A 27,081-nucleotide genomic window follows, 5' to 3' on the forward strand; every position below is an offset into this window, starting at 1 on the left:
TTACCAAGCAGTTCCAGAGCAGGAAAATGCTTGGGGACTTGGGGACCCATCTTACTTGGCTCGTTAGCTTTCTTATTAAGTAATAAATGAGGCTCCAGATGGCCAGAATTTTGCTAGAGCTGAGATAATTTTCTTTCAGATTAAGAATTTATTTTAAAACTTCAGCTGAGAAGAAATCTGTGTGTTGTACTTTCTCACTGCTTACCATTTGCCATGGCAGGGTATTCACAGGAGCTGAGTAGTTAATTAAGTAGCTCAAAATTGCAAAATGTGTCAGCATGTACTGCATATTTGACAGTTGCTGCCTGTGGAAGATAAACAGTTGCAGCAGCAGTATAATGAAGATTTGTGGCTTTAGGACACAGGCATATGTGGGAGAACAATTTGTAATAAGGGATCTCTTTCTTGTTATACAATTCATGCCTTTTTTAGATGGCTGCAGACTTACTAAGTACTTTAATTTGTTGTTTTCAGTGGAAAGAAGTCTTGCAGTAGACAGTTTTTAAATGAAGTGAGACATATAAAACATGTCAGGCATGCTTGATAGGAAAAAATAAATGTTTTTAAAATGTCTGATCAGTTTATATTCATGATCTAACTCAGAGGCTGTTTTTACTTGAAGCTTTTGTACTATCTTCTCTGGGAGTTACAAGGAGTGTAGTAAATAATGCCTGCTTGTGTTGTCTAAGAGCAGCAGCCTTTAGAAATGGTGCCACAGCAATCCCAAAGTCCTTTTCTGTCCTAGTGACTTGCTTAATTTTTGTATTTCTTTGGCCCAAGCTGCTCCCCTCGTGTCTCCTAGTCCAGAGGCAGTAGACACATCACTGCTTCTGCCACTGCAGCTGGAGCCAGCACTTGAACACTGTAAACCAATTTTCCATTTTGATCTGCCACTGTGGATTCTTTTCCTGAAATTAATAAATGTGCAGGTACCTGCAAACACACTGATTGAAAAGATCATTTTCAGAAGAAAGCTTCAGTTCTTCCCATTTTCAAGGTCCCATGGTGACTGTTCTGGTATTTGGAAATTTCCAGAGGAGTTTGATTGAAGTGCTTGTGGTTGTGGGAGCTGATGCTGCACATTGTGCCATGAGCTGTCCTGGCAGACCCAGGCCTGTGGGTGTGCATGGCTGCCCCTGAGCACCTCCCTTGCCTGATCCAGGTGGTCAATAAATTATTATTTGGTTAATAAATCTCTTTGTGTGCATGGAATGCTTGAGAGGGGGTCCTGGGGTGGTGGAGGCCCAGCACTCGAGGCATGGTGAGCTTTGCACTGAGGTAAAGGAAGGTGGCTCTGTGTGTGCCAAGTGTGTGTCACAGCTGTGGGGTAGTTTCTCTCTGTTGTTGCATTAAAGGTAAAGTTTTCCCCCCAGGGGAACAAATCTTCCTTCTTGGTTTTCAGATCTGGGTGTCCCTTCAGTGAATGGGTGTCAGTGTCAGTGTGAGGCAGCACTTGAGAACTGCCTGTATAAAACTGCTGGGGCCTGCAGGTTGTAATGGACACAGCTGCCACTCACAAACTGCTTCACAAATAGCCATTTGTCATGGGTGAAGAGGCTGGACTTATGCTTTATTCTGCTCTTTTGAAATGCATTTTGTTTTGCTGTTAGTGCTGAAATACATAATGCATCTCAACTTTTGGCTTCTTGGTAAACAGTTGGGTAAAACATGCAAGATGTCTTGGGTGGTTCTCTGTGGGGGCAATTTCATTCAGGTCAGACTGGCTGGAGTCAGTTCTGCTGATGGCATGGTACCACCACCACTCATTGCATAATGGCTGGGTTTTAATTAGCTCCTGTGTGGTTTAGCTCTACATTCTTAAGGACAAATTTATTTGACTTCCCCAAGTGGAAGTTTAAAGGTGTCAGAATAGAGGTGTTTGACCTCATAGCATTATTTCTTTTTCCCTTTCTCTAAAAGATATAGACTGTGAGCTTATGGGTTTTCTGACAGTTCTTCATGTTCTCTCTGTGGCTGTGGTACCAGGTTAGTGCTGTGGGTCATTTGAAGAAAAGGCTCTCTTGTGGAGGAAAAAGGAAATTAAAACAAGCCACCCAAGATCTGTGATGCTGTTTGAATTATATTTAATTTGGAACCAGCTATTCTGGGGGCATTTTGTTAATTCTTACACAGGATATGGCTTTATGCAGTTTTGTTTGCATGTGAACAATATGAATATTTAAAATGCTAGGTTGGTTCTTTTCTAGAATAAATGCACTCATTTGTGAGAGGCCTTTTAGATAACCAAGGGGGGATGAGTGGAACAAATGAAAATTTCCCCCAAGGGATAGTTTCCCGTTTTGTTTTGGCCTTTGGCTTTTAATGACATACCATAGAAGTGCAAGCTCAGGACACTGGTAAAAATGAAGCTCATTAACTTTTACACTGATGATGATATAAACTATCTTAAGTATGGCCAAGTAGCAGAGTAACTGGATCCCTACTGGTTCATGTGTTAGTTTTGAAATGAAAAAGCTGGAGCCCAGAATGGTGTGTAGAACATTAAAATAACATCCCCTGTTGGTAATCAGAAGTGGTCACTTGTAAAGAGCAGGTTATAATTAATCTGCTCTGACTGCATCTCTGATGCCTTTGCAGTTCACAGTCACTTTATTTTATGGAAAACCAGTGTTTGTAGAGAAATATTATTATGAGATTATTAATAATGAGAATCATAGGAATACGGTAAAAAAAGATATTATTAATCTCATTTACCGTATTCCTGTGATTCTCATAATTAATGAAATTATTAATTATGAGAATCACAGGAATATGGTAAAAAAAAAACCCACAAAATGTGCTGAAGAGGACATGATTTATTCTCTCAAAGCTATTTCTAGAATTTGAAATATGCGTGAGACTTGATGTGCACATGCAGCCTGGTTGGTGCCACCAGGGAGGATTTTCCCTTTGAGTGTTCCTGCTGTCACGTGCTTAGGCACAGGAATAATTGTTTTGAGATAATGGAACATTTTTGTCTTCATTAATCCCATTAAACATAAAAAAAATTGTGTTTTTGTGAAAGGCAAAACTGCTTCACCTGGCTCAGAACTTCCCATTTCTTGTTGAAGCAGAGATTGATGTTGTTGAAGAGAGCCTCTAAAAGGAGATGGAGATACCAGGTGTGAAAGAACCGTTTGACCTGGCCATGAGTACCTGCTGGGGCAGGGGAGCTCAGGTGTCACATTTGAGGAATTGTGTAACACAGGAACCTGCTGCATTCCGCTGGTCCTGGCAAGCACCTCAGGGTCTGCTGGAGTCTCAGTCCCACATTCCCCACTTAGCACAGTGAAAGTGCCTGTCCAAAGGCTTTCAGTTATTTTTATTTCAGTCTGTCTGTCTCTTCTCCCCTCAGGAAGAGCCATGAGGCAGTGGCCTTGATTTCCATTTGGTTTAGAAATGTTAATGCTGTCTCTCCTTACACCAGGAAAGGGCCTTCCCTTCGGAAAGAAAAGGGCAGAAAACACCTGTGTGTGCTTGTGGAACACACATTGTGTTGCCAGATGAAAGTGAGCTGTTGTGAAAATCCAGTCAGAAGAGGAGTTTGTAAGATGGTTTGATACTTGAAAGGGTCTCCATGCAAGAGGCAAAGCCCTGGCTCCATTTTCTGCCTCATTTTCAGCTCTGTTTCATGAGAAGGTCAGGGAGTTACGTGCTATCACACAGGAGACTTTCCATGATGATTTGGTGCCCTTTTACAAGGAGATTTACTGTAGCCTCAAACCTTCCTTGCTGCTGGGCTGACAGGCCTGGTGTTGGTTCAGGGACTGCCTTGTTCCTCAGGGGTTTGCCACCAGCCAGAACAAGGCTCCCCTCTGGGCTGGGATGCACACTGTAAGCTCACTCCCAGGGATGTTCTTACACATCTCCCAAGGGCTACCAAGGCACTGCTGGGAACAGACCCAAATCCATCTCAGGTGATACGGGGAATTTGTATTATCTGGGAGTGTTTTGGTATAGACTCTGTGCCATTAAATAGTTTATCTCCTATGCTCAATGACTTTGAAATTTGCTTACTCTGTAATTAAAAATGTCTTGGCTGGGAAGTCCTGAGCCTCCATTTGCTGTTTCAGCTGCTCCCTGCCTGAGGCAGGACTGTTGAATAAATAATCTTTAGAGCTGCTGCAGGTACTGACTTCTTACAGAAAGGACAAATGGGAAAGAGCAAAGCAGGAATATTTGTACACCAGACTGACTTGGTTCAGCGAAGAGTCAAGTCCAAAAGCCAGTGTCAGGATTTGTCCCTGTGGCTCATGTTTGCTGCTGCCATTTTCCATCTGGCACAGCCATACATCATCTTGGCACCCACGAGAGCAACTCAGTTGCTGCTGGGGATGGTTTTCAGCAGTGGAACCAGAATGGCTGCAAAAGCATTATTTCTTTCTTCCACTTTGAAGTAAGAATTAAAATATTGGCTCCTGATTCCACTGTGCTGGGGCAGGGTAAAGAAGGTATCAGTCTGCTTATGTCTAATGCTGCACCTTTCCAGCTGGGACAAGCACTTCCTCACCTTCCCCCACACTTTTCTGGCTGCAAGGTAAAGGCAAGGAGAGGTGATCCTGTTAGTGCAGAGAGCAGCAGAACAAGCAGCAGCTTTTTGGGCATATTGGCAGAGCTGCTCTCGTGGCTTTGTAGAGGCCTAAAGCCCTGGGCTACCAAGGATGGGGATGACAGTCACTGTGCCACCACTGGGGTTTCCTCTGCAGGTTGTGTTCACCTGTCCAAAGATGCTGTAAAATGAAGGGGAGAGGCAGCTGTGTCTGTCATACACTTTATTGTTCATGTGGAGCTTGGCTGATAAATAGGACTAAATTAAAGCAATACTTGTGAAAAGGAAAACCCAACCATGACTCAGAAGTGCAAAATTGTCTTCCACGTGTCCAGACACCATGAGGTTCTGGTTTGCAGGAGACAGCACATGAATGTACCAGCAGGGCAAAGGCTTCAGCTTAGTGATATCCTAAATGCAAACAAGACACCTGGTACAGAATATGGCTTTGTGGCTGGGTAGCCACCTGTGACCCTGACAAACATTCTGTTAAGAACAGGTCACTGCTGAGTTTTTCTCTACTTCCCATGTACAAGTCGTGGTGCTGTCTCCACTTAACCCACTGAGCAAGGGCTGCTGAACAGGAACTGCTAGGAAAGTAAAACGAACAAGAAACAACGGTAAAAGCCAAGAACAACAAATCCTTGCCCACCTCCACTGCATTTGGATATGGCTCGTCTATCAACAGCACCAGTAGAAGCAGACAGTTCCTGTGGTGGAGGAGTGGTTTGTGATGGGAAGACTTAAGACTTGCAAAGGATCAGAAAAACTAACAAGTGCATCCCAGGTATGAAATTACAGTAACAGGTTGCCTAAGGCTGAGAAAGGTCTTAATTGCATGGTCCCATCAGGCACACAGCTGGTGGCAGCTGAAATATCTGTGGCTGTCCCTTTGCACATTCCACCCTATTTCCTGCTCACCTGTTTTGGCAGCTGTGAAGGAACTAGCTTGACTCCAGAGGACAAAATGCATGAGATGTTGTACTTGGTCTTGTGGTGGTCTGGCAAAACGTTGCCAAAGTAAATCAGTTACCTTGTAGTGGAGGAGGGATGAAAGCTGTAGGGAGTGAGCAGAGTGTGGGGCTAATTTGGTGCCTGGTACCAAGGTTTATAATTTACTTGCCCAGGAGAGTATCTGGAAAGGTGTCTACCTATCAACCAGGTCACCCAGGGAGGTAAGGACAGCAGCCAGGGGGTGCTGCTGCCAGCAAGCACAGCCACCTCACATGCTTGGGCATCTGGGTCCCTCCGCTTTTTCCCAAGAGAGACGTGGAACCCTCCCTCCTCCAGCATTTCCTGTGCTGCCTGTGCAGGGATCCAGCAAATGCTGACTGGTGCTGCCCCCAGCAGCCAGCGTGTCCTGGTGGGGTTGCAGTTGCAGGCAGTGGTGGCACAGGAGTGCTGCTGTGGCTGCAGCCCCCTGCCCAGGCTGCCTGAGGCTGTGCCCAGCAGGCTGCCTGCGAGACAGGGACAGTGGCAGCTGTCACCTGCTGGCCTGGCACCAAAGCTGCTGCTGGGCTGGAGAGCCTCAAACGTGCCTGTGCACTGAGGCAGCTGTGCCAGGCAAGCTGGGGAGCCAAGTGGCACCAGTGGCACAGCCCCACCACAGCGCTGGGGGTTTCCTGCAGCTGTGGGGCAGAGCAGCCCCAGGGCTCAGGAATCCTGCCAGCTCCTGCAGCCACCCCAGCAGGTGTCAGCTGAGGGACTGAACGTGGAACCAGATGTCAGGCAGGACGGCTTTGCCAGCTAGGAAGATCAGCATTGAGGGGAGAGCTTCACCTGTGTTTCTGCTTGAGGCTGTACACCTGTCATGGACAGAGAAAGAAAACAGTTGTGCCTAATCCTGTTCAAAAAGTTTCTTTGTTCTTTTCTTCATTTTTTTTCTCCATATTAGTGTAGAGGAATAGCCTTGAGATCCTCTGCAGGGGCAGTATGTCTGTGAACACATCTTGTTTAAAGTTTGATGAGAAGTTTGTACTGGCTGAGTACCACAGCAGCACTGTTTGCTTGTCATTGCTGATACATAGCTGGGAGCAGCACGTTTTCCTAGGAGGCCACGTCCAAAGGCCTTGGGATATTTTTACAATTCATCAGTAAAAACCATCAGCATCTTGAAACTGTCTTATTTCCTACACCACCACAATCCAGCTATGGCTGTCTTTTCATTTACTTTCTTGCCTTCAAAGTGCAAAGCCAGGGAGCAAAACAGAAGTGATTAGGCAGCTGTTCAGGCACTAGGAACATGAAAAGTGATCTGATAAAGCAAAAAGCCCGACTCCATACCTACACCCCACACAGAGGCTTGGTCAACAAGCAGCACTGAATATGTTAAATGGATTTCCACCAACTTGCCTGGCGATCTCTTCATTTCAGTGCATGATTTGGGCTCCAGGGTAGATGTTATTGAAAAAGAAAAAAAAAAAACATCTTTATTCCCAGTTTCTCAACATATTTGCTGCAGCAATGCCATTCCTTCACGTGCCAGAAGAGCTCAAGGTCAGCAGGGTACAACTGCATCTTCTCTCTCTGCAGGCTGCAGCCAGCCCTTGCCTGTGTGCTGGGTCTGGATCGGGAGCCAGCTGGGCTCCTCCTGCCAGCCCCCCTCGGTGCCTGGAGCAGCAGCTGGAAAGCAGCAGGACAGGGGCAGGAACTTGCACATGGGTGGTTTTCTGCCAGTCCCTGGGGCTGTGCCTGGCAAGTGCTGCTGGCTGGGCCTCCAGCACCGTGAGGGAGTGGGGATGGGATAAGCTCTTCCTGAGATCTCCCTTGCAGTGCTCCAGTTCATTTTTGACATCTCCCAGAGCACGATCCCTGCTGCCAGAGGTACCCCTGGTGTTCCTCACGCTTCTCCCCATCCGGTGGTTGAGTTCATAGCTTGTTCTTCTGTCTCACGGTTAAAAAAATAGATATTTTATTTTTCATCCTCGTCTCCCTCGCTCATGCTGCTGAGGGAGGCAGAGGCAGCTTTTGGAGAAGAGGGAGGGGAGGTCTTATTGATGACCCAGGGTGGAGATGGAGAACGGGACGGCGAGCGGCCTCGCGTAGGACTGCTGTTGGGGCTCTGCCGGGGAGAAAAGGCCTGGAGCATTCGGCCGCTTCGTTCCTGGAACATCTGCTTCTGCAAAAGCAAAGTGAAAAGATGCTCTGTGAGTACTGCACAGAGGGGGAGGCTGGGGGCAGGCAGGGGCTGCACTGTGCCTCTCACCGGGGAGCAAGCAGGGAGCCAGAGCCCTGGAGCATGGCTGGTTTGCTCTGCTGTGCTCATGATAACCTGGTCCTCGCATGCAAGTTTTTACCTCAGCTGGGCCACCCCCAGTGTGGGAACACCATGTGTACTGGCCTGAGCCACACACGGGGGACCCCCTTTGTGTTTTTTGCATGTATTGGTCATGCTCTTGTCTCCAAAGGTCACTTTTCTGCCTGAACACCCAGTATTCCAGTTCCCACAGCCTTTTCCTTCTAGAATGTTGGGAAGGGCCACCCCTCTCCTCCTGAGCTTCTTGGCTTTCCTAGCCTTTATTCCTCTGTCCCTTCTTAAGGGAGACAGCCTGGTGCCTGCCAAGTACTGGCAGCCACTTCCCCAGCTTCCTGGAGCAGGCACGACCCAAACCCATAAACTGAGGGTGGGAATGTCAGAATTTGGGTGTCTGTTGAAAAGAGAAAACACTTGCAGGCTCTATGTTTTGCTTGGAGCTTTATTGTCACTTTTGCTTTGGAAAGCTGAGTGGAGACCTGCCAGAGTTGGTGGGGTGGAAGAGCCACCTCTGCAGTCAAGCAATCTGCTACACTAAAGCAAGTGCCTCTAGTCTTTAGCAGCAATGTGGCCTTGCATCACGCTGGGTTATGGAAGACATGGTGTGTGCTGTGCAGCTGCTGCAGGCTTCACATGGGAAGTGCCAAATCCGAGTGCCCTGCTGCTCCTCCTGGGCATGGGGAGTAAGAGGCCTCAACCTTGGCTGCAGGACTGGCAGTTGAGTCACAGGCGATGCTTGGCTGAAAGGAAGATCCAGCCCCGACAAAGTTAAGTTACCACTCAGGTCTGAGAGGAAAATACTTGTGCAGAATGTATGGGTTTGCCTGTTTTAGCTGAGATCCAGCTTGCAGTTGCCCAGTTTTCATCCTGTTCCTATTCCCCTTCCCTCTGCAGTGACTCTGCCCTGTGCTGACACAGTATCTGGCTGCTCATCTTGCTCTTTCTCCTCCTCTTTGAAACTCAGTATTCCCTGCCAGCAGAGAGGCAGAAGCTGGTTTCTCCCTCAGGTTTCTGGGTGTTTGCTAAATCCCAGGGCTTAAAAATCAAGCACAAATACTGAACTTAGCTGTTCCTCTGTGAGCTCCCTCTCCTAATTTACATCTTGATCACATTAGCCTTTATTGACTTAGTTTTAGAGCCTGGATTTCACTGCAGAACACAGTGGCAGAACAGTTCCTGCCTGGAGCTACACTTCTCAAGGCTCTTGAGCAAAAAACCCATGGTGTGTAACCTACCCCTGAACGACTGCTAGGTCCAAGACTTCTAAAATCTCAATAGTTAGCAGATGGTGGTTGCTCCTGATAAATGGTGCCAGGAAGCATTCGGCTGGGGGAGGATTTCTGCAGCTGAGAGCTGCAAGGATGTCACCAGGGCTGGCAAAGCCCCAGAGCCTGTTTGTAATTCAGTGGTAGGGGTGCAAAATTTCTCTTGAGATCACAGAAATTTGAGGTTCTGCTGGCTTGTTTCACCCTCTCACTGAAGATAATCCCCAACAAAAAAACCCCCATGTTTGATATGAAATATATTTTTTTCCTGGCCAATCAAAATACTTTGACTTCCTTCTGTTGTCACTTCTAACACCTCAGTGGCACAGTGGTTCTTTGTGGCGGTGTGGTGGCAGTGCTGGAGGACACCCAAGTGCCCCAGCCTGGCTTGGCCTGCACCATCCCACGTGGCAGGGAGTACTTGACTGTGCCTTAGTGACAGAGGCCAGGTCTGGAAAGGAGAATCCCACCTTCCTGCTAAGTCCCTCAGCCAGGCTGCAGGACACCTGCTTCCCAGGCCTTCAGGGAAGAGTTTGTTGCTGAAACAACTGATGCACTCACACCTTGAGCAGGGCAAGGGCCCAGCCCCTCCACATTGCCTCCTGCATTAGAACTGGAACCACCAGGCTGCTGGCTAAAAGCACAGCTCTGCAGGAGGAGGAGGTGGTGTCACTCACCTGCCTCAGAACACCTTTCTCTCCAGCTGTGCCCTAGCAGGGTCAGTAAGCCATGCCCTTTGCAGGCAAGGAGCTCCTTGGGCCATTGGGTGCTGAAGAAGTAGAACAAGTGTTAATGGCTTCCTTGGAGGGTTAGACAAGGCTGGATGCACTGTGGTCCTTTACCACAGGTAGGGAAATAGTTCCAAAGCCTTGACTCAAGCAAGTTCAGGTACACCCAACCAGTTTAGGGTTTGTCTTTGGCAAACTCGCAACTGGGAAAAATATTTTGCCTGTTTCTGAATTTTACTGCCTGTATGTTGATACCCCTTGGCTTTACAAAGCAAGTACCAGCTGGGTGTCTGCTTTTGAGCTTCTGATGGTTCCAAGGCCACTTCAGGTCCAGGCTGCAGACAGGTGGTGTGGCCTAAACACCATCCCCAAGTTCCATCTGCAACCTGTCTTACCTGAGCCCCTGATGATGTCTGAGGTGTGTCAGCTGTTTGGAAGGCAACCTTCCCCAAATATCCCTGTGTGCTGAGCTGGGGGAAGCCAGCCCCTTGAAGGGACACCTCATCTGAAGGGACACTTCTGAGAGAGACTGGCACAGAAACCCTGCCCTGTGAGCTGTGCTTTCTCTCCTCTGCCCTCAGCTGTAGGTGCCTGTTGTACATGTCTGAGAAGAGCTGGAATGGATTCCTGCACCCTGGAGTGGTGTCTCTGCCATCAGGCCCTGTGTGCCAGACTGTGTGGTGGTCCTGTCTCACATCACAGAGAACTTTCATGCCACACTAATCATTGTTTCTGACCTCTCTGACTCTCTTGCAGAAAACATATGCACAGGGGGATTGCACAGGTGGGCAAAATTGCCAATGAATTACAGACATCCAGACATCTGAAACTGACATTTTGACCTCTTTCACGAGCAGGCATTTTTCTGTGGGTTACATAGCCCTTACTTTTAGAAAATTGATGCTAGCATAAAGTATATTATAATAATTATTTGTGAAATAATAATAGCATATTAATGGCATGCAAATTACTGATCTAGGAATCCAGCATGCCCATAACGATTCCTGTACTTTTAATGTCAACATTAAAAGCAACTTCTAACTAACAGTGATAAGGCAAATTAGCACTAATAACAGTTTTGACACTAATAGTAAGTTATCATTTTTTTAAAAGTCTTTCCTGTTGCCAAGGCTCAAACTGATTTTAAAAAAGCTACACCACCTCTCAGCTTGCTGTCACTGATGCTTTTCCGACAACACTGTGAAGAGATTTCACTCCTCTTGTTCTTAGCAAAGGTCCCTGTGATTGTGCCAGACTTCCTACTCTGTGGTCAAACACTTACTCAGGGAACAAGAGTTTCTAATTTTAAAAGACATATGCAGAGCACCTTTTCCTTAATTCAATTTGGTAAAATGTTTTATCAGCAAAGGTTTTTAAAAATGCCATTAGTATGCACTGTTGAGTGGGCAGAGCCAGGAAATAGGATCAATACTTTTGAATTCCTTCCCTGTCTCTGCACAGCTAAACTCCTCTCACCTCCTGTGAATTTCACATACTCTGTTAGCATCAGCTTTAGTTATTCAGCACATATGGCCAAAGGACCATCCCATAGGGGGAACACACACCAAGCTCTGTGGGCTAACTCACAGAGGAAGCTTCATCTGGATGTGGACAATGTAGGTAAACCAGAAGAGTTGCCTTCTTGCCCTCCCCCAGGAACATGCCAGTGTCACTGAACAATCTGTTATAAGTTCACTGCTCGTGTGGCTGGGGCCTGTGTTGGTAAGTGATCACTGCCTTTGGGTGGACAGAAGTAGCTGTATGATAACAGCCTCTGTTCTGAAGCCTCCACAACCTAATTTTGTGTTTTTCTCAACAGAGTGGTAATCAACATGGCAAGTCAGTGCAAAGATGAGAAGTGCAGTAAGAGGCAGGCACTGCATGACTTGGTAGCACTGAGTTGTGACACAGCACTGATGTGAGCTACTTAATTCACAAAAGCTTTGTGACTCTTGCTACGTGTTTGTTTACAAACAAAATACCTGCCGAGTTCCTTCCAGCAGAAGGTGCCTTTTTCACTCAGAGTTTGCAACCAGAGCAGTGTGTCTGAGATGGTGCCTGCACTGGAGGGTCTGGGCTTTCATCCCGACACAGACAAACTCTACATTCAATTTCAGCTTTGTTACTGGTTTCAGTGCAGCAAAGAAAAGTCATAGAAGCAAACAAAGCTTCTCGAGGTTTGGCAAGCTGTCAGAACTGACAGATGGGGGCCAGGACTCTTCTGGGGCTCTGAAGTGTCACCAGCTCACCACTCAGTGCATGAGTTTGGTCTGAGCAGATTTCTCTCCAGAAAGATGCTGTTGCAAATTCTGAACTGCCTTTCCAAGGCACTTGGGGACCTTTAGTAAACGGCTCTGTGAAGGCAGAACATCCCAAGGAGAGCTTTGTAAGTGCTACAGTCCCACCTCAACCTTCCCTGCTATCAGTTAGAGGAGCCTGAACCTGACAAGTAAAATAACTTCTTGGAATTTTTATCAGCAGTTTTTGAAGTTAGAAAATTATAATCTTCTACTGCTGCATACAGACCAGGAAGAGAACTACTGAAAACCTTTCCAGTGGTTCTGTTTTTCCTCACTACCTCCAGTGTACATCCCTGATGTAGGAGTGGTTGCATTTAATGCTAACAGTACCAACAGACTGTGTTGTGTGGTGCTGTGATGCAGCTCTGCTGAATGCAGTATTAAATTCATCATCACACCTTCACAAAATACAGATATCCCAAACAAGCAACAGCCAGAAGCAGCAAATCCTGCTGTTGCAGTATTGGTATGCATTAATGGCTTCAGCAGCCAGGTTTGCCATTACCCTGCTGTGCTGCCTTTTGAGACAAAGTCTGCAGCAAAAGTATCTGCTCTTCACCTGTGTTAGAGAAGAGAAATAAAAACACTCAGACTTCCTGGGATGGCAGAATACCTACCCAAGCTCCATCAGGTCCAAACAGCTCTAAAAAGTTGCCAATAAATTCCCTGGACTTTTCTTCCCATTTCTGAATGAGGTCATGGCTCTTCTCTTCCACCTTGTAAACAAATTCTTTTGACTTTTCCTCCACATTCTTGACTTTTTCTTTCATTTTGTCCACTTGGTTTTGAAAGCGATATTTCTTCTCCTGTTTTAAAAGTGTGGTCAATGATTAATGAAAAACTTAGAAATAATTAGCTACAGACAGTTGAGAAGAAGAAAAAAAAATTGCATTAATGCATCCTAATATATATGGCCTTGGTTAGCTATTCCCACATTATTTTTATAAAGGCAAGGTTATCATTTGTGGAATGAAATGCAGAAGGTACATACTGAAAAGGTTTCTAGCGTGATTACTGTGTTTAAGCCACTACCTGAATCTTTGTCTATTTTCAAACTGAATGCACTTTGAAATTGATATGAATCTTGTGAAGGACGTGAGTGGGAAATTAACAGCTCAAACTTAAGAGTAGGCAAAAGGTAAATCTCCCTATGTTCCCTAGCAAATGCTGCTGACTTGCCAGCCTGGATGTCTACTTGGACTAAAATGTCTCTTTGGGTGGATTTCTGCAGAGCAGAAGGAAAACTCTCATAAATTCTGAGCCTGGCTTATACAGGAGCTTCTGGCTGCAACAGAGATGTGTGTAGGCCAATGGCTTGTGGCCAGCAAACTTCACAGAAAGGAGAGAACTCCTAATTGCTAAGTCATACTGAAAAAAAGAGAGAGAAGATAATATTAGGGAGCTCCTGGAAAAAGCTTCTGAAATACTTCAGGAATAAAGAGCTTTTGTCTTGAAATGCTTATGTGCTTGGTACAAGCAAATAACAAAGGCTGTGCTCTTGAAGGTGTAGTGGTCTGTGTAGAAGCGCATATCACTATTGGCTTTTAATTTTCTGTTAACTCCATTTAATGGCCACTTGAATTTATTTTAAAAAAGCAAGCACTGGGGGTTTATTCTAGCTCACAAATCACTAGAAGAACTGTCTTTGCAAGCCACAAGCACAAAAAAATATCCCCAAGGTCCAAAGAAACCTTCCTCTGTACCTAAAGGGTGATCAGCCCTTTAATGAGGAAACCAGTGCCCTTCTGCAAACAAGACCAGTGCTCTTGTGAAATCCTGGGGATTTTATTTTGAGGTGAACAGTCTCCAGTACAAATCAGTACTTCTGCATTTAAATTACTGCAAGCTAAATAATCATTCCAGGAGGTTCTTCAGGAGACATCATAGTGTGAGGGGGGGCAAGCATGACTTATGCAACAGTATCTTAACCTCACAGCTGCTCAAGGATAAATTTAGGATAAATTTGAGAATCTCCAAGGCATCCAGCATGCCTTAATTTAATGGATATTTGCAATAGTGATCTTTCTGAGTGGAGTACTTACAAGCAAGATTTTTTACAGGTGTAGAAGACTCAAAAAAAGCACAGTGAAATAAATATTTATGCCCTGTGATCTGGGGTTTATCTGCCAGACTTCAAAATAAGAAAGAGATAAACTCTAATGAAATGACACAATTCAGTCCTTCACAAGGGAGTTTCCAGGCTCCAGGGAGGGAGGTGGGAAGTCCTGCTGTGAGCCATCTCAGAGATCACAACAGAGTTTTCAGTTACATGGGTTATCTTGAGGTCTTAAGTCAAGACTTGAAACAGAAAATGAAGGAGGTGAAGTCTGATTTCCGTGAAGTGTTTACTTCTCATTGGAAGGGCAGGTCTGTATGTGGAAGATGAATAATCTGAGCCATCCTTTCACGTGGCTCTCCTGCCATTGTGGTTTCTGAGCTCTACAGCAGCATCATTTATGTACCAGCTTCCTAGCATACTTCCTTGGCTTTTGAAAACCATTTTAACTTTCCCTAGTAATTTCACTGCTGCTCTGTGATTGGCTTTGTTAGGGCTTTTGGTTTTTTGGTGGTTTTTTTTTTTTGGTTTTGTTTTTTGGGGTTTTTTTTTTGTTTGTTTGTTTGTTGTTTTGTTGGTTTTTTAATCCTATCACATTGTAGAGAAACTTTGGATCTCAAAATCCATGCTCTCTGGGCTGCCTTCTTGGAATAGGAATATAGAAAGAAACCATATCTTGGGTGAATGGTTGAGAAGCTTCTGGTGGAAGGGTGGGCTCCTTCCTAGTGTGTCATTGTCACCTATAGCTCAAGGAGGAAAGGGGAGCAGCACCTTTGTTAGAAGTGTAAGATGAAAACTAAGCTGCTAATTAATAGGAGCAATTAAACCTACTCTCAGCTTACCAGTGTCTTTTAAATTAAGTTCTTTCCAGCTCTTTTAAAAGCAGCATGAGGAAGATATAATTTCTTAACCTTTCCTTTACATTGAGAGTGTTTGAGGAGCACTCACGTTGATGAAGCTGACGTTCAGCTCCTTGGCGGTGTAGCCTCGCTGCAGGTTGCGCCGCGCGTACACGTCGTAGTCGCGCACGATGCGCGTGATGATGTCCGATGTGGAGATGCCTTCGGTTCTCTGCGTAGGTACAAACATTCCTGAGCAAAGTGGGAAAAGAGAGCCTGCTGATAAAGCTTGGCAGGACCAGGCACTGTGGCACATAGCTGAGGATGAACTTAAAAATGCCTGACAAAGGTAAGAGGCTTGCAATTCTGCCTTATTCCAAGTTCTCTCCTGTTGTTCCTGTCTGAGTTTGGGGAAGGCAAGGTTGCTATACTACTCATTTTTCTCTCAAGTCTTTAGAAAGACTAAAATTTCCCTCTGTACAGTGTCAGCTGTGATGTGGAAGTTATTAGACTGGCAGGGGCTCCTGAGCCAGGAAGGCCCAGCTTCACAGCTGTGGCCAATTCACTGAGCAGTTCTTTCCATAAGCACAGCCCTTATTTAATGTTATATAAAGGAGCAGGGAGGTTTGCTGCTCTCCTTTATTTCCACTCTTGCGCTTTACCTGACAGTCTCTGTTCTGCTGAGTAGAACAGACCAGCCTCTGGCCTTGACAAAAGCCAGGAAAAAGATGCATTACAGTTAACTGGAAACACCCTGGAGGTGCCAGTGGTTTGTAACAGAAAGATGAAGTGTCATGTGTATGAAGTGTAGTGTTTTGTGTCCATCCAGCCATGCCAGTGGCTGCATAACCATCCTCCCTGCTCTGAGAAATCAGTCCCTAAGAAAACTGGCCATTTATCAATACTGCCCATGTTTTCCTCAACACAACTGAGATATATGTAGCTTTCTAATTGCTCCCCTCCAAAGGAGGAGCACCTGAACTCTTACTGCAATTCACAAATGAAATAGTAGCAGAGTGCAGGCACACCTTGGTTTAGTAGTTATTTAGGGCTACAAAAAAAAATTGCTACTCTCACTTATATGTAATTGCAACATGAAGCTGCTGATGAAAGAGAGAGAGAAGATTGGAGATGGTTTGGGAAAAGAAAGTAGTGCTTTGTCTTAAAATGGTGTTATAGCTCCTGGCAAATTAATCCTCACACGTTCACTTAAAGTAAGCAGGCATTGGTACCTAATTTTACAGGGCTGGAAAAAGACTCAGAGAAGGAACCAAGAAGCTTAGCAGCCTCTTGTGACTAAATGCTATGTGATATTTTTTCTTTCTGATCTCTAATTAATACTCTGCTAAAAAAATAGATTACTTTAATCATGAGCAGACATGCTTCCCTGACTGTTGCTTTTCAGGCTTCCACCAGTCACTCAGGAAACTATTTTTGGAAGCAATGAAACCCACTTTGGGCCAGAAACCTTTATAGATAAGAGTTACAAGAATACATGGACAAAATCCAAACCCCACCTTTGTTAAGCTGAAAGTGGAACTGTAGGTGGGCATTATCCTTAGTCACTGACTTTGCTTTCATCTGCTTCATGTGTTGGACTGATCCATGTTTTCCAAGCTAAATGTTCACAGATGTGCACAGTTTCAGTCAGTGCACTGTTACCCAGCTCACCAGTGCCCATATGCCCTCCCATCCACTGAAGGTAGTGGGGAATTGGGAGCCCATGAGAATCTACCCAAGGAGCTCCCTGCTTCCCATCTACCTTTCTGCTCTCCAACAACCTGATGTGGAAAAATGGGAGTACTGGAACTATGGAAAAATGTGCAAATGCATCAATAGCCCTGGTCTATTTCAAACAAAACCCCTGGGAGAAAGGGGAAATTCATTATTGTAATAATGCTGCTCTGGAGCATTAGGGACTCTAACAGCACTAGATCTCAAAACTCATCACAAATAAGTTAACATTATTCCCAGTTTATACATAGCAAAATTCAGCCATACAAGACCCAAGATGCTTCTCTGGTATCTCATGGTGACAGACACAATGGACCACAGCTCCCTGAAGCTGCAAGTCTGTACTCTCTTCTGCCAAGTTGGAGTTTCTCATCGGGTTGTGTGTGCACTGTGCCCATGCTCAGTGACAGTAGACAAGGGTGTGTCAGGTTTGGGCACTCTCACACCAAGTCTGGTAATGATCCAGTGACACCAAGAGTTCCTGTTGTGCTGTCCTGTGCACTCAGCACCTTACAGAAGAAAAGTAAAATAGCTGCCTATCCAGCACATGTTCAGTATGTCTCCTGGTGACCCATTCTTACCGGAGGGACCTTTTTTCACTGCCTACTGAAGGAAGCTGGTGTTGGCTCTGAAACTATAGAACAGTCATTCCCAAAGGAGGGCTGTGAGTCTGATACCACAGGGAGGTTCACAAGTGGAAAAAGATCAAGAACTGCTGCCATAAAAAGCTTATTCCTTCAGCTCAGGTCAATAGCTGGTCTATGGCTGTCATAGTATAGTTTGAGGTCACTTTGCATGGCATAAGACCATCAGGCAGATTGCTCTGGAATTTTTTCAAGCCTCCAATATACATGTTTATGCAGAACAGAGAGGCTGGATTTGCCAAGGCTCAAAGCAGGATCTCGAGGGAGCAGCAGCAGAAGGATGTGATTTGTTCCTCCTCTTTCCACTGTTCACTCTATTAGGCTAGCTACTACTGGCAAGCAGTGGCTTAATGTTATCTCCTCAAATTCATCTGCCTTCAACTGAAGAGACACAAATTCCTAATGAGTTCAGCATCTTCATGTTCAATGTAATGGTATCAACCAAACTGCTAAATGGTCATGGGAAATTAATTACTCTGATACTGATTTAAACACTCTGCCACTGTAATGAAAAGAACCCTCAGTGCAAGTGGATCCTAATGGCTCCTGGAGGTTGCCTGTGCTTACCTATATTTAGGACTGGGATGTGTCAAGGAGGTGTCAGTTTGTGGTTATCAAGAACTGAATAAAGTTGGCTGGCCTGCTGTGGGAACTGAACTCATTTTCATCCATTCAAAATTCTTAGTCAAGAAAATAGTTAAAAAAAACAATTGTCAAAAACTGTTTTAAAAATGCAGATGGGTCTATTTTGTGCTAGATCTGAATGGTTTCCTTGGGGTTATGGCAGGAATTCAGCCAAGGATGTCCTCTGAGGTTTTCTTTCTGCTCAAGTCAGCAGTACCTACCATTAGGGTGTAAGACAATGTGATACTACCTCTATTGCTCCTCTCCCAGCAGTTCTGGTTAAAAGGCAATAAAAGAATGTGAGCTGAGGCTGAAAAGGAAGGTGCTAAAAATGTGAAGTTGCCCTTACCTGCCTCCTTTATGTGTTTGTATACGTCATCCGATCCAGCGGAAGAGTAGGGGATGTCATCGTGTGCTACGAAGTCAATCTGCCAGGGAACAGAAGAGGAATCACATCACCAGCACCAGATTTTGGTTCACTGGGGGATTGTTACAGACAGTTATCCCTTTTCTTGACTTTAGCTAACTTGCTTTTGACATTCTCATCCTAAAGCCGTCACCTAGTGGATTGTACTAGATTTGGGCCTGCAACTGCTGTGTTGTATGATCAATTATAAAAAACCAGAAATCTTCTCTCCAAAAGCACTGCCACTACCTCATCACTCTGACTGGCTCAGTGTGATATGCCTACAAAACCCAAGACACAAGCTCCTGCTTTTATTCCTACTGCAAAAGTAAGTGGTGAAGGCTTGGCTTTCAAAACCATGAAGGCAGGATAATTGATGTTGGGTCCTTAGGGCTGTGCATATATACATGTATACCTAGTACTGTCATGCTGTCCTTCTGTCACCCAGTGATGTATACACTAAAATACATCCTACTTAATTATGCTTTTGTTAAGATTCATATGTGTTGCAAGGCAATCAATAGCATGTAAAACACTCTATCCTGCCTTTTAGAGGGCACATGGTATTTTTACATATTGCACCTGTTGCCATTAATAAGAAACATGTCTTTAATTTAGGACTTCAGTCACTAGGTGACAACTTTCCTGGTTTACCATCTCCTTTTCTGAAAGTCAATTTATCAGTAATTTTTTCAGTGTTATTTTACCTTTCAAAAATCACAGTAGAGAAATCATCTCAGCATATTGAGAAAAAAAGGCAAAATAAACATCATGTTTTCTGACAGAGATGGAGGCAAGGAATGCTAGGTACCTAATTTCAGCAACTGGAATTAACTGAATAAAATAATTTGCTCCACTTAATAGGATTTCAGACTTGCTCATTCTCAACTGTCAGTCTACAAAGGGGAAGGGGGAGACAAGGGAACAAAGGTACCTTATGTTTTTCAAGGAACTCAGGTGTCAATGTCCAGGGTGCATCTCTGATGACCTCATCCACATAACGACAGTGTCTGAGCGCTTCGTATCGCTCTGTTTCATTCATCACAGTGAAGCCTTTGAATTTATGAGTTAAATCATCACTGCAAACTAAAATATAGAAGTATGAGCAAAATGGCTCCACATTCAGTAAAATTAGCATGACCAGGAGTTGATTATTCTAGGTAAATCCATCAAGCACTTAGTTATTAGCTTAGCAATTTTGGGGGGTGTTCTAGGGCATCTAAGAGTTCTGCTTGGAGTTGGCAGATATAACTGTGTAATAATGAGACAACCTTCTCTTTCTGGAGCTGCAGCCAGAGGCCAAGTATGGTATTTTAAGACACTTCAGGTGGGATCCTTTACATGCTAAGGTAAACCAATCCCACTCTTAAATGGAGATTTCATGGGCTGTGATATTCCAGGGGTGATGGCCAATGCTTTGAAACCAAACAAACAACACAGCGTGCTTTGTGAGCACAATCACAGAGTGCTTACTAACTTCAGGTATCACAAAATGGTCGAGGCAGGAAAACCACTTGACATCACCTAATCCAAACCCCCTCCTCCCAGCACAGTCAACTGCAGGTTGCTCAGGGCCATGTCCAGTTTGGTTTCCAAAGATGGAGACCCCTCAGCCTCTCTGGGCCTCCACCTCCTGCTTTTTATTTTTATATAAACAACACTCTAAAAGGTAAATTTGCCAACAAAGCTCAAAATCACAGTGGGACAGTTTCTCATTAAATAAATCCTGATGGAAAACAAGTAATAGAAAACTTTATAGGAATCTGTCTCCAAGCTTAGCTTTGAGTTCAGCAGGTTTCACAGAAAGAAGAGTAAGGCTTGTGCCATGTTCAAATGGAAAGCTGCTGAAGGAAGCCCCAAGGAAAGGACTGGGAGAAGCCATATACTCTAGTGAAATGAGCAGATTAAAGGTCCAGAAATCCTGCACCTTTAACTCTGGATGCACCAATACTTTGTCACATTGCTTTTAAAATGAGGGGCAGCAAGACCCACATTACCAGAGGACTGTAAAAGTTAGGTATTGTCTTTCTACCCACATAACATTGTGTAAAAACCAGTGACCTTCTCCACCACCACCTCTTTCCAACATTACATCTACAACAGTCATTTGACACCCCACATGGAATAATGTGATACCCGTTTATAGCTGGGTTGCCAGTGGTTGTCCTTCACCACAGGTCAAACCTGTGCCTTTGGATCTTTGTCTGTAAATGTACTTGACAAATGATAGATGTAACATTACCAGTGCCGCAGTGAAGTGTGAGAGCAGCCCTACAGTTGCTGCTTCTTTCTAATTTGAAAACATCAACCTATCAGGCAAGGTGCTGGCAAAGATACAGCCTTTTCTGAGATGTGAAATGGATGTTCTTGCTGTGATGGTCATTAAGGACTTTCAAAGTAGGAAAAATGTAGAAAGGCATAGATAGCCCTGAAGCTTGTGCAAAATTCAAAGCCACATAATAATATACGTATGAATTTCAGCAAGCAAAATGCTACTCTGTCCTATTATGTCAGTTTTGATGCCTGCTGACAAGAAATTTAATGGTGATCAAAGCATTTTCAGGAGAAAAATCCCTTCAGAGACTGTACTTGTATTTATTTACAGCCTTTATGACATCTTTAGGCAACCCTCTCCTGGAAGAAAAAGTCTACTGAAATTATTGGGAAATAGTAATTTTTGCTTGAATTCTGAAGAAAGGTTTGATTTTATTTTCTGATTACTATTTGTTCATGTACAATGCAGACACAATATCTTACTTTGTACTTCTTTTGAATCTGTCATCCTGCTCTAATAACTGATTTGGGAAGGTATAAATGTCCATTTTAAAAAGAAAAGTGATCTTAGGTCTAAATAATTGTCTTCACAAGAAAAATAGAAGGGGCTTGTTGTGATGCCCACAAAGACATATGACACCGGTGCTTTTGCAGCACAAATTTTATGTGGGTGTGGGAAGGTGTCCATTTTTCAAACATGCTAACACACAGTGCCTTGCTGGGAGAAGGTGCTGATGAGTGCTGGCTGCTTTGTCCTTCACACCAAAAATAGGGGCAAAGTGAAGCTATGCCATGAATTTCAAAGGAGCCAGGCTTTTTCCCCAAAGCTCCTTCTCTTATCTGGGGCAAGCCCATATCCTTTGAAAACAACAACAAAATGAACATAACTTGCTTGTTTTTTTAAACCTCACAGTCTTGTGCTTCCACGTGCTGCTTCTGCAAGTTGTCTGGCTCAGCAGGAAACCAGAGAATCCTTAATGTTTCCTTCCTAACAAAGGGACTTGTCCTTTACCTCACAGGAAGCTCCGTGGGAATTGCCACATTTCATAAACTTGAGTAAAACTAAAATACGTGTTTATAAAGAGATTTTGGTTTTCCTCTGTGTTGGGTCTTTCCCCCCCACCCCCCGCCCCCGCAACTGTTTGGGACAAATATGCAAAATATGCACCTTATAGTACCTGAAGGTTGCACTCATGTTCACTGTAAAGCATTTGAGCAGCTGAATGAAGGTTGCTGTGAAATGTTTCTGCGAGGAATATCTCAACCCTGGAGGGGCAAGGAAAATGGAACCAAACTGCACATTTATGAGGCTTCATGAGAGCAGGGCGTGCACAGCCAACTAGGTAGGAAAGAGCCACCCTCCAGTGACTCCTCTGGCACAGGCCAACTGCTGAACAGCTGTTAGCCAGGCACACACCAAGAAAAGAAGATATTCTTAGCCAAAAAAAAAAAAAAAGGATTAAGGAAGTAACCTGCCTGGGGACACCTGTGAACTGAAATGACATTCCACTCATGACCTACATTTGGGTCTTCAATGACAATGGGCCAGACTTAGCTTCTGTGATGATGCTGAAGGCTGGGTCTGGGCCTGGCAGGCAGAGGTCATGGTCTGTGCCTGGCTGGCAAAGGGACTAATGAGCCAGAAATAAATAATGGTTGCTCTCATTCACTCATCTCCATCTTTGAACAATTTTGAGCAAATAACTGAAAAAGGTAAATTATTCATATGGAGCTATTTTAAGCTCAGAGCCCATGCAGGCACCTGCTTTAACTAGAATGGGAATTGTGCCTGTGCTGCTGAGGGCAGAATTTGACTTTTACTTTAATTGATGCAATTGTAAGATGTAATTCAAGGCAAATCACCTATAGAAAGCCCCTGAGTGAAAGCAGCATTCAAGTCATAGTGTATAAACAGCTGGGGGTGGGAGCACAGCAATAACTTTCTGATAGTGAAGCACAGAAGCAAAAATCCAGTGCAATAAATAACTCTGATCTTACCTCCTACTAATAAGTAGCTATTTGGGAATAGAGTTTTGGCTTGCATAAGAGCTCTAGCATGGCCAGCGTGGAAGAGGTCAAATATTCCATCTGCATACACTCTGACAGGTCTGTCAACTGTGGAAAAAGAAACACAACAGTGATTTTTCAGATCTCAAACAAGTTGCACTTAATTCTCCTGGATGGCATTTTGTTCCCAGATCAGATGATTGCACAGATTTACCCCAGTTCTGATATTCAAAAGCCCCACAGGTGAACCTGCAGTTTTTGATACTGCACATTACTTGTTCTTTGTACTCTCTGCTGTTTTCTCTCAGACTTACCCTATTTATTATCATCCATCATCCCCATATTCTAATTTAGCAAAAATGTCATCTTTCTACCTCATTCAGAGTTCCACCATATGTCTTGTTCTTTTCTCTCTGCCTTTCTAATCAGATATGCCTTATGGATTTTTCCCATCATTTCCCTTTCCTTCCCTCTTGCCTTGACTTTTTCCACAGCTTACTGCTATAAAAATCAATTGCTTACCTCCTCTATGCAAACCTTTTACTTCACTTTTTCCAGACTTTCCCCAAGTTCTTCTCTCTAATGAGCCTATAACTTCTCTTTCTCATGCTATCACTCTTATAAATCTTTCTGTACAGCACCTTCAGCAGCAGCCTCCAGAATGAAAAAGGACTTGCTTTCTCAAATGACATGCTTTGCCACCTCCAAGCAAAAGCACAGTGGAGATGAAACCAACAGAGCTCAAACCTCCATGGACTGTGTTTCAGTGACAGCAGAGAGATGTCTCTGCAGTCAGGACATCCAAGGGTCCATGGGAGAGAGAGCACTGTTCCTTGCACAGCTGACTGGAAAGCTGCAGCTTGCTCCTATAATGTGGACATACTTTGAAAGCTTATTTTAAATAAGTAGAGTAAGTCAACAGAGCCTTTTAAAAAATAAGCTCTTCAAATATGGGGGGGCTGAAGAATACATTTGGGACTTCATGTGAAATCATCCTGCTTCCCCAGTCCAATCACAGATGCCCAGACAAAGAAATTGGCAAGTAACCTTTAAGGCCACTGAAGGTCTGATGTGATCATCAGGAACATCAGTGAAAGAAAAGTTTTCCAGAGATGAGAATCCAGAAGGTAGCTACTACATAACACAATTTTCATACTGGCTGGAGTGGGCTGGCAAGCCCTCCTTCCAACCAACATCCACAAATACATCAAACTCTAACTTGAAATGTTTTTTCTTGTTGTTTTTCTAAGAGAACTGTAGTTGCTGGTTTCTTCTCCATTACCCGATAGCACTAGACATTAGGCTTTTGCTTTTGAGTAGAAGGCACAAATAATCATTAATTGATGTTTGTATGGAAGAAGCAGTGCTTTGGGAGTGCCCATGGCCTGTGGATGTAGCTCTTTCCACATACCTGGTGTTCCCCGGCGCGCTTGTGCAATGGTCAACTTCTCATGGGGTGCTTGGCACTGACAGCTTGTTTCATCAGCGAATGGAGCAGGTGCCGTCAGAGTCTGGGAGGAGGAAAAAGCACAAAGAAATTAAATTTATTTTCACCACCAAGCAGTTATAAAAGAACCCTTTCATTCTGGCAGAATGCTGTAACCAGACTTCATGCCGGTTTGTTCTCTGGGGATTTTTGCTTTTTGGCCACCCCTGAGCACACACAATTCACACAAGGTACAATGGTGAGGAAAATAAAGCTTTTTAAACATGTCATGTGACTGAATTCTTTGTCTCTTGTTAGAGAAGCTTGGTCATCTTTGAGGTGGGTGAAGGCACACAATTTTTTTGTTTGCAGAACAAAGTCAGGTTGGATGGTGTGAGCAGCTTAACACTTCTCAGTGACTCTGAAGGCCTAAGGAAAAATGTATTCTGTTACCTGTAAGTAATAGCTGGAAAAACTACTTGGGACTTAGAAAGCTGCAAATGAGCCACCTCTTAACAAGCACCCTTTCCTGCCATTGGCATCAGTACAAATAATTGGCAGTGGAGGTTTTTTTGTTGTGGTTTTAGTCAGAATCTCCTATAATTTTGAGGAGCCATTCAAAATAAAGGCAAGGATGCAACCTTAAGTCCCATTTAACAAGAGCTGATTGAGCTGCAACTCCTTTCTGGTCTGACACATTCTGTAATAGTACTAAAACACTCTACCTGTGATCAGAGCACCACAAGGGTACTTGCTCTGAGGAGCTTATAACCTAAAGATACATGAGACAGTGTGAGGATGTGTGAAGACTGACATGGCATTATCTGTCAGGAAACTTGATTACTGAATTTGTATTTTCTGCCCATGTCTATGTAGGAAGTTATCAGCCATCAGACCCTCAGGTATTTATTATCTGCCATATAGTCTGATAGGAAAAACAGCTTCTACAGCTTTTGGCTTGAAATCTTTACAAAAACATAACTGAGTTTTGGTTTGCTTTGTTTTTGAAATGAAGTGGTGGTTGAGAAAAGCTGAAGGAAATCTGTCACTTGATTTAACTGGGAGGTCATGGCTGTGCAGCTGTGGCTTGGTTGGGTTTTGACAGTGACCATTTGATGTACAGTTGTCACACCAGTTTGAGTACCCATGGATGATCATAACAGCATCCATTTCTGCCTTTACACAGTTTTTCAGATTTTTGATGCTGAATGATTAATCACGAGCATTTAGCATTCTTTAGTATCCCTGAGAGACTTTAGGGCATGTCATGCCTAATTGCTGGCTGATCTCTGGGCTCACTGGTTTGTTGCATGGAAAGCTCAGACGACAGTAGTAAAACAACAACAAAGACTTAAAGATTCAGATCAAGTTTAGAGTAGTAAAACAACAACAAAGACTTAAAGATTCAGATCAAGTTCTTTCTGCTGATTTGCTATTCATTTTGTTTACTACAAGTAATGCAATTTTATGTAGGTTTCTTTCTTTTCCTTTCCATTTTTCTTTCCTTATTTTTTTCCCATACTCTCAAATGTTAAAGGAAATCATCATCATTAGCATCTTCATGATGAAAATCACAGCACCTCTGCATAGACAAGGTTAAAAATGGAGAAACTATTACCAAGCCCAAGTTTCTGTCTGGGTTTCATGGAGGGGAACTGTTCATCAGGCCACCCACGCTGCACAGTGTAGAACATTACACATAATCATACAGTGCCAGCTCTTTCCTTTATTTTCTAAATACTGTCTTTTTGCTTCTGGCTTTGCTATTGCTGGGTGCTAATCTGTCTTTATATCTCCAAGAAAAGTCAAGTTACACGGCAGTCCATACAGCCTGGTTCCTGCTGAGATAAAGAGGAAGGCAGAAATGTTAAAACAATAATGGCTATGGTCTGAGCCCTGCAACTGGTAATCAGCTCCTAGCTTGGCAGAGGTTGTTTCCTTGAAGGTTATTTGAAGAAAATAGACCTGGTTTGCAGGAAGATATCTCTTTTTCCCCCCAGGCAAACACTGTGGTGCTTTTCATCCATGTAACCACCTTTGTAACACTGAGATTTTTCTTTCAGTCTCTGCTCAATGGAGAACAACCTCTATCAGCTTCCCATCGGTCCAGCTTTTATAAATATTTGTCATTAAAGCTCACTTTACAGATCAGGGCTTAGAACCAGACCTGTCAATATTCCCTCTACTCTCTGATCTCACAGTTACTAGATATGAAAATACATCACATGCAATATATTAAAATCAGCCATATTCTGTCAAAACTGAACAGAGAAAAGCATAAACACCATGTGCTGACAGATGAAAGCTATAGCAATAGCTTCCAAATGACTACTCACTACTATTTTATTTTATCTGTCCTAGAAAAATTATTGCTAAGCTTAAGAAAAACATCTTATGAGTAAAATGAGACCATTTGGTTTGTATAAAAGCCCATAAGAGAAAATATTTCAAGAAATTATTAAAACCCAGAAATAATTTATCAAACCTTTTCAGTTTGTATATATAATTACTTGTATTCTTTCCAGTTTCTTGATGGTAAGAATTAGAATTGTGAGAAAACAGCAAATAATGTATATAGCAGCTTTTCATTTTGGTTAATCCATTAAATTTCTTTTGGAAGTTTGCTATAGTTCTGCCAACAATCATATGGTTAGACAAAGACTTTGTCTTTCTCTGATAGGTTTTCCCTTCATCTCTGCCTTCCTCATATTCTAGGCATTTACATTTTGCAATTACTCTAGCAAGGGAAATTAGCCTTGTATTTTGGACCAAGGTAAGCTCCTGAGACCTGCATCATCCTGTAGTAATATGTGAGAGAAAGCTTATCACATGTCACAAATGGAGAAGTCATTGTTATACTAGGACTTATTAATGATATTTACTTCAGAAGATGATAAAAAGCTCTTGCAATAAGAGTATTGTTTCCTGGAAATTAAGACACAGCATTCAGTAAAATGAGGGTACAGGAAATCATCA

At 43.7% G+C, this 27,081-nt stretch overlaps 1 protein-coding gene across 3 annotated transcripts in view; it reads right to left on the reverse strand.

Moving 5' to 3' along the window:
- Positions 1 to 4,759: 4,759 nt before the first annotated feature.
- Positions 4,760 to 27,081, reverse strand: part of PCYT1B (phosphate cytidylyltransferase 1B, choline) — a 41,178-nt gene continuing 18,856 nt past the window's right edge. For 2 of the 3 annotated variants that reach the window (XM_066545447.1, XM_066545446.1), the window contains exons 2-8: positions 24,091 to 24,190; positions 22,671 to 22,787; positions 19,333 to 19,484; positions 18,342 to 18,420; positions 15,100 to 15,242; positions 12,713 to 12,901; positions 4,760 to 7,667 (exon numbers count right to left, since the gene is read on the reverse strand). In XM_066545447.1, coding sequence (XP_066401544.1) covers positions 7,461 to 7,667; positions 12,713 to 12,901; positions 15,100 to 15,242; positions 18,342 to 18,420; positions 19,333 to 19,484; positions 22,671 to 22,787; positions 24,091 to 24,190 — 987 coding nt within the window. In that variant the 3' untranslated portion in view covers positions 4,760 to 7,460. Of the gene's footprint in view, positions 7,668 to 8,228; positions 8,543 to 12,712; positions 12,902 to 15,099; positions 15,243 to 18,341; positions 18,421 to 19,332; positions 19,485 to 22,670; positions 22,788 to 24,090; positions 24,191 to 27,081 lie in introns of those variants that run through there. The other variant, XM_066545448.1, reaches the window with a different exon arrangement.

The sequence above is a fragment of the Molothrus aeneus genome, chromosome 2 (assembly GCF_037042795.1).
Source record: "Molothrus aeneus isolate 106 chromosome 2, BPBGC_Maene_1.0, whole genome shotgun sequence".
In the NCBI taxonomy this organism is placed as follows: Eukaryota; Metazoa; Chordata; class Aves; order Passeriformes; family Icteridae; genus Molothrus; species Molothrus aeneus.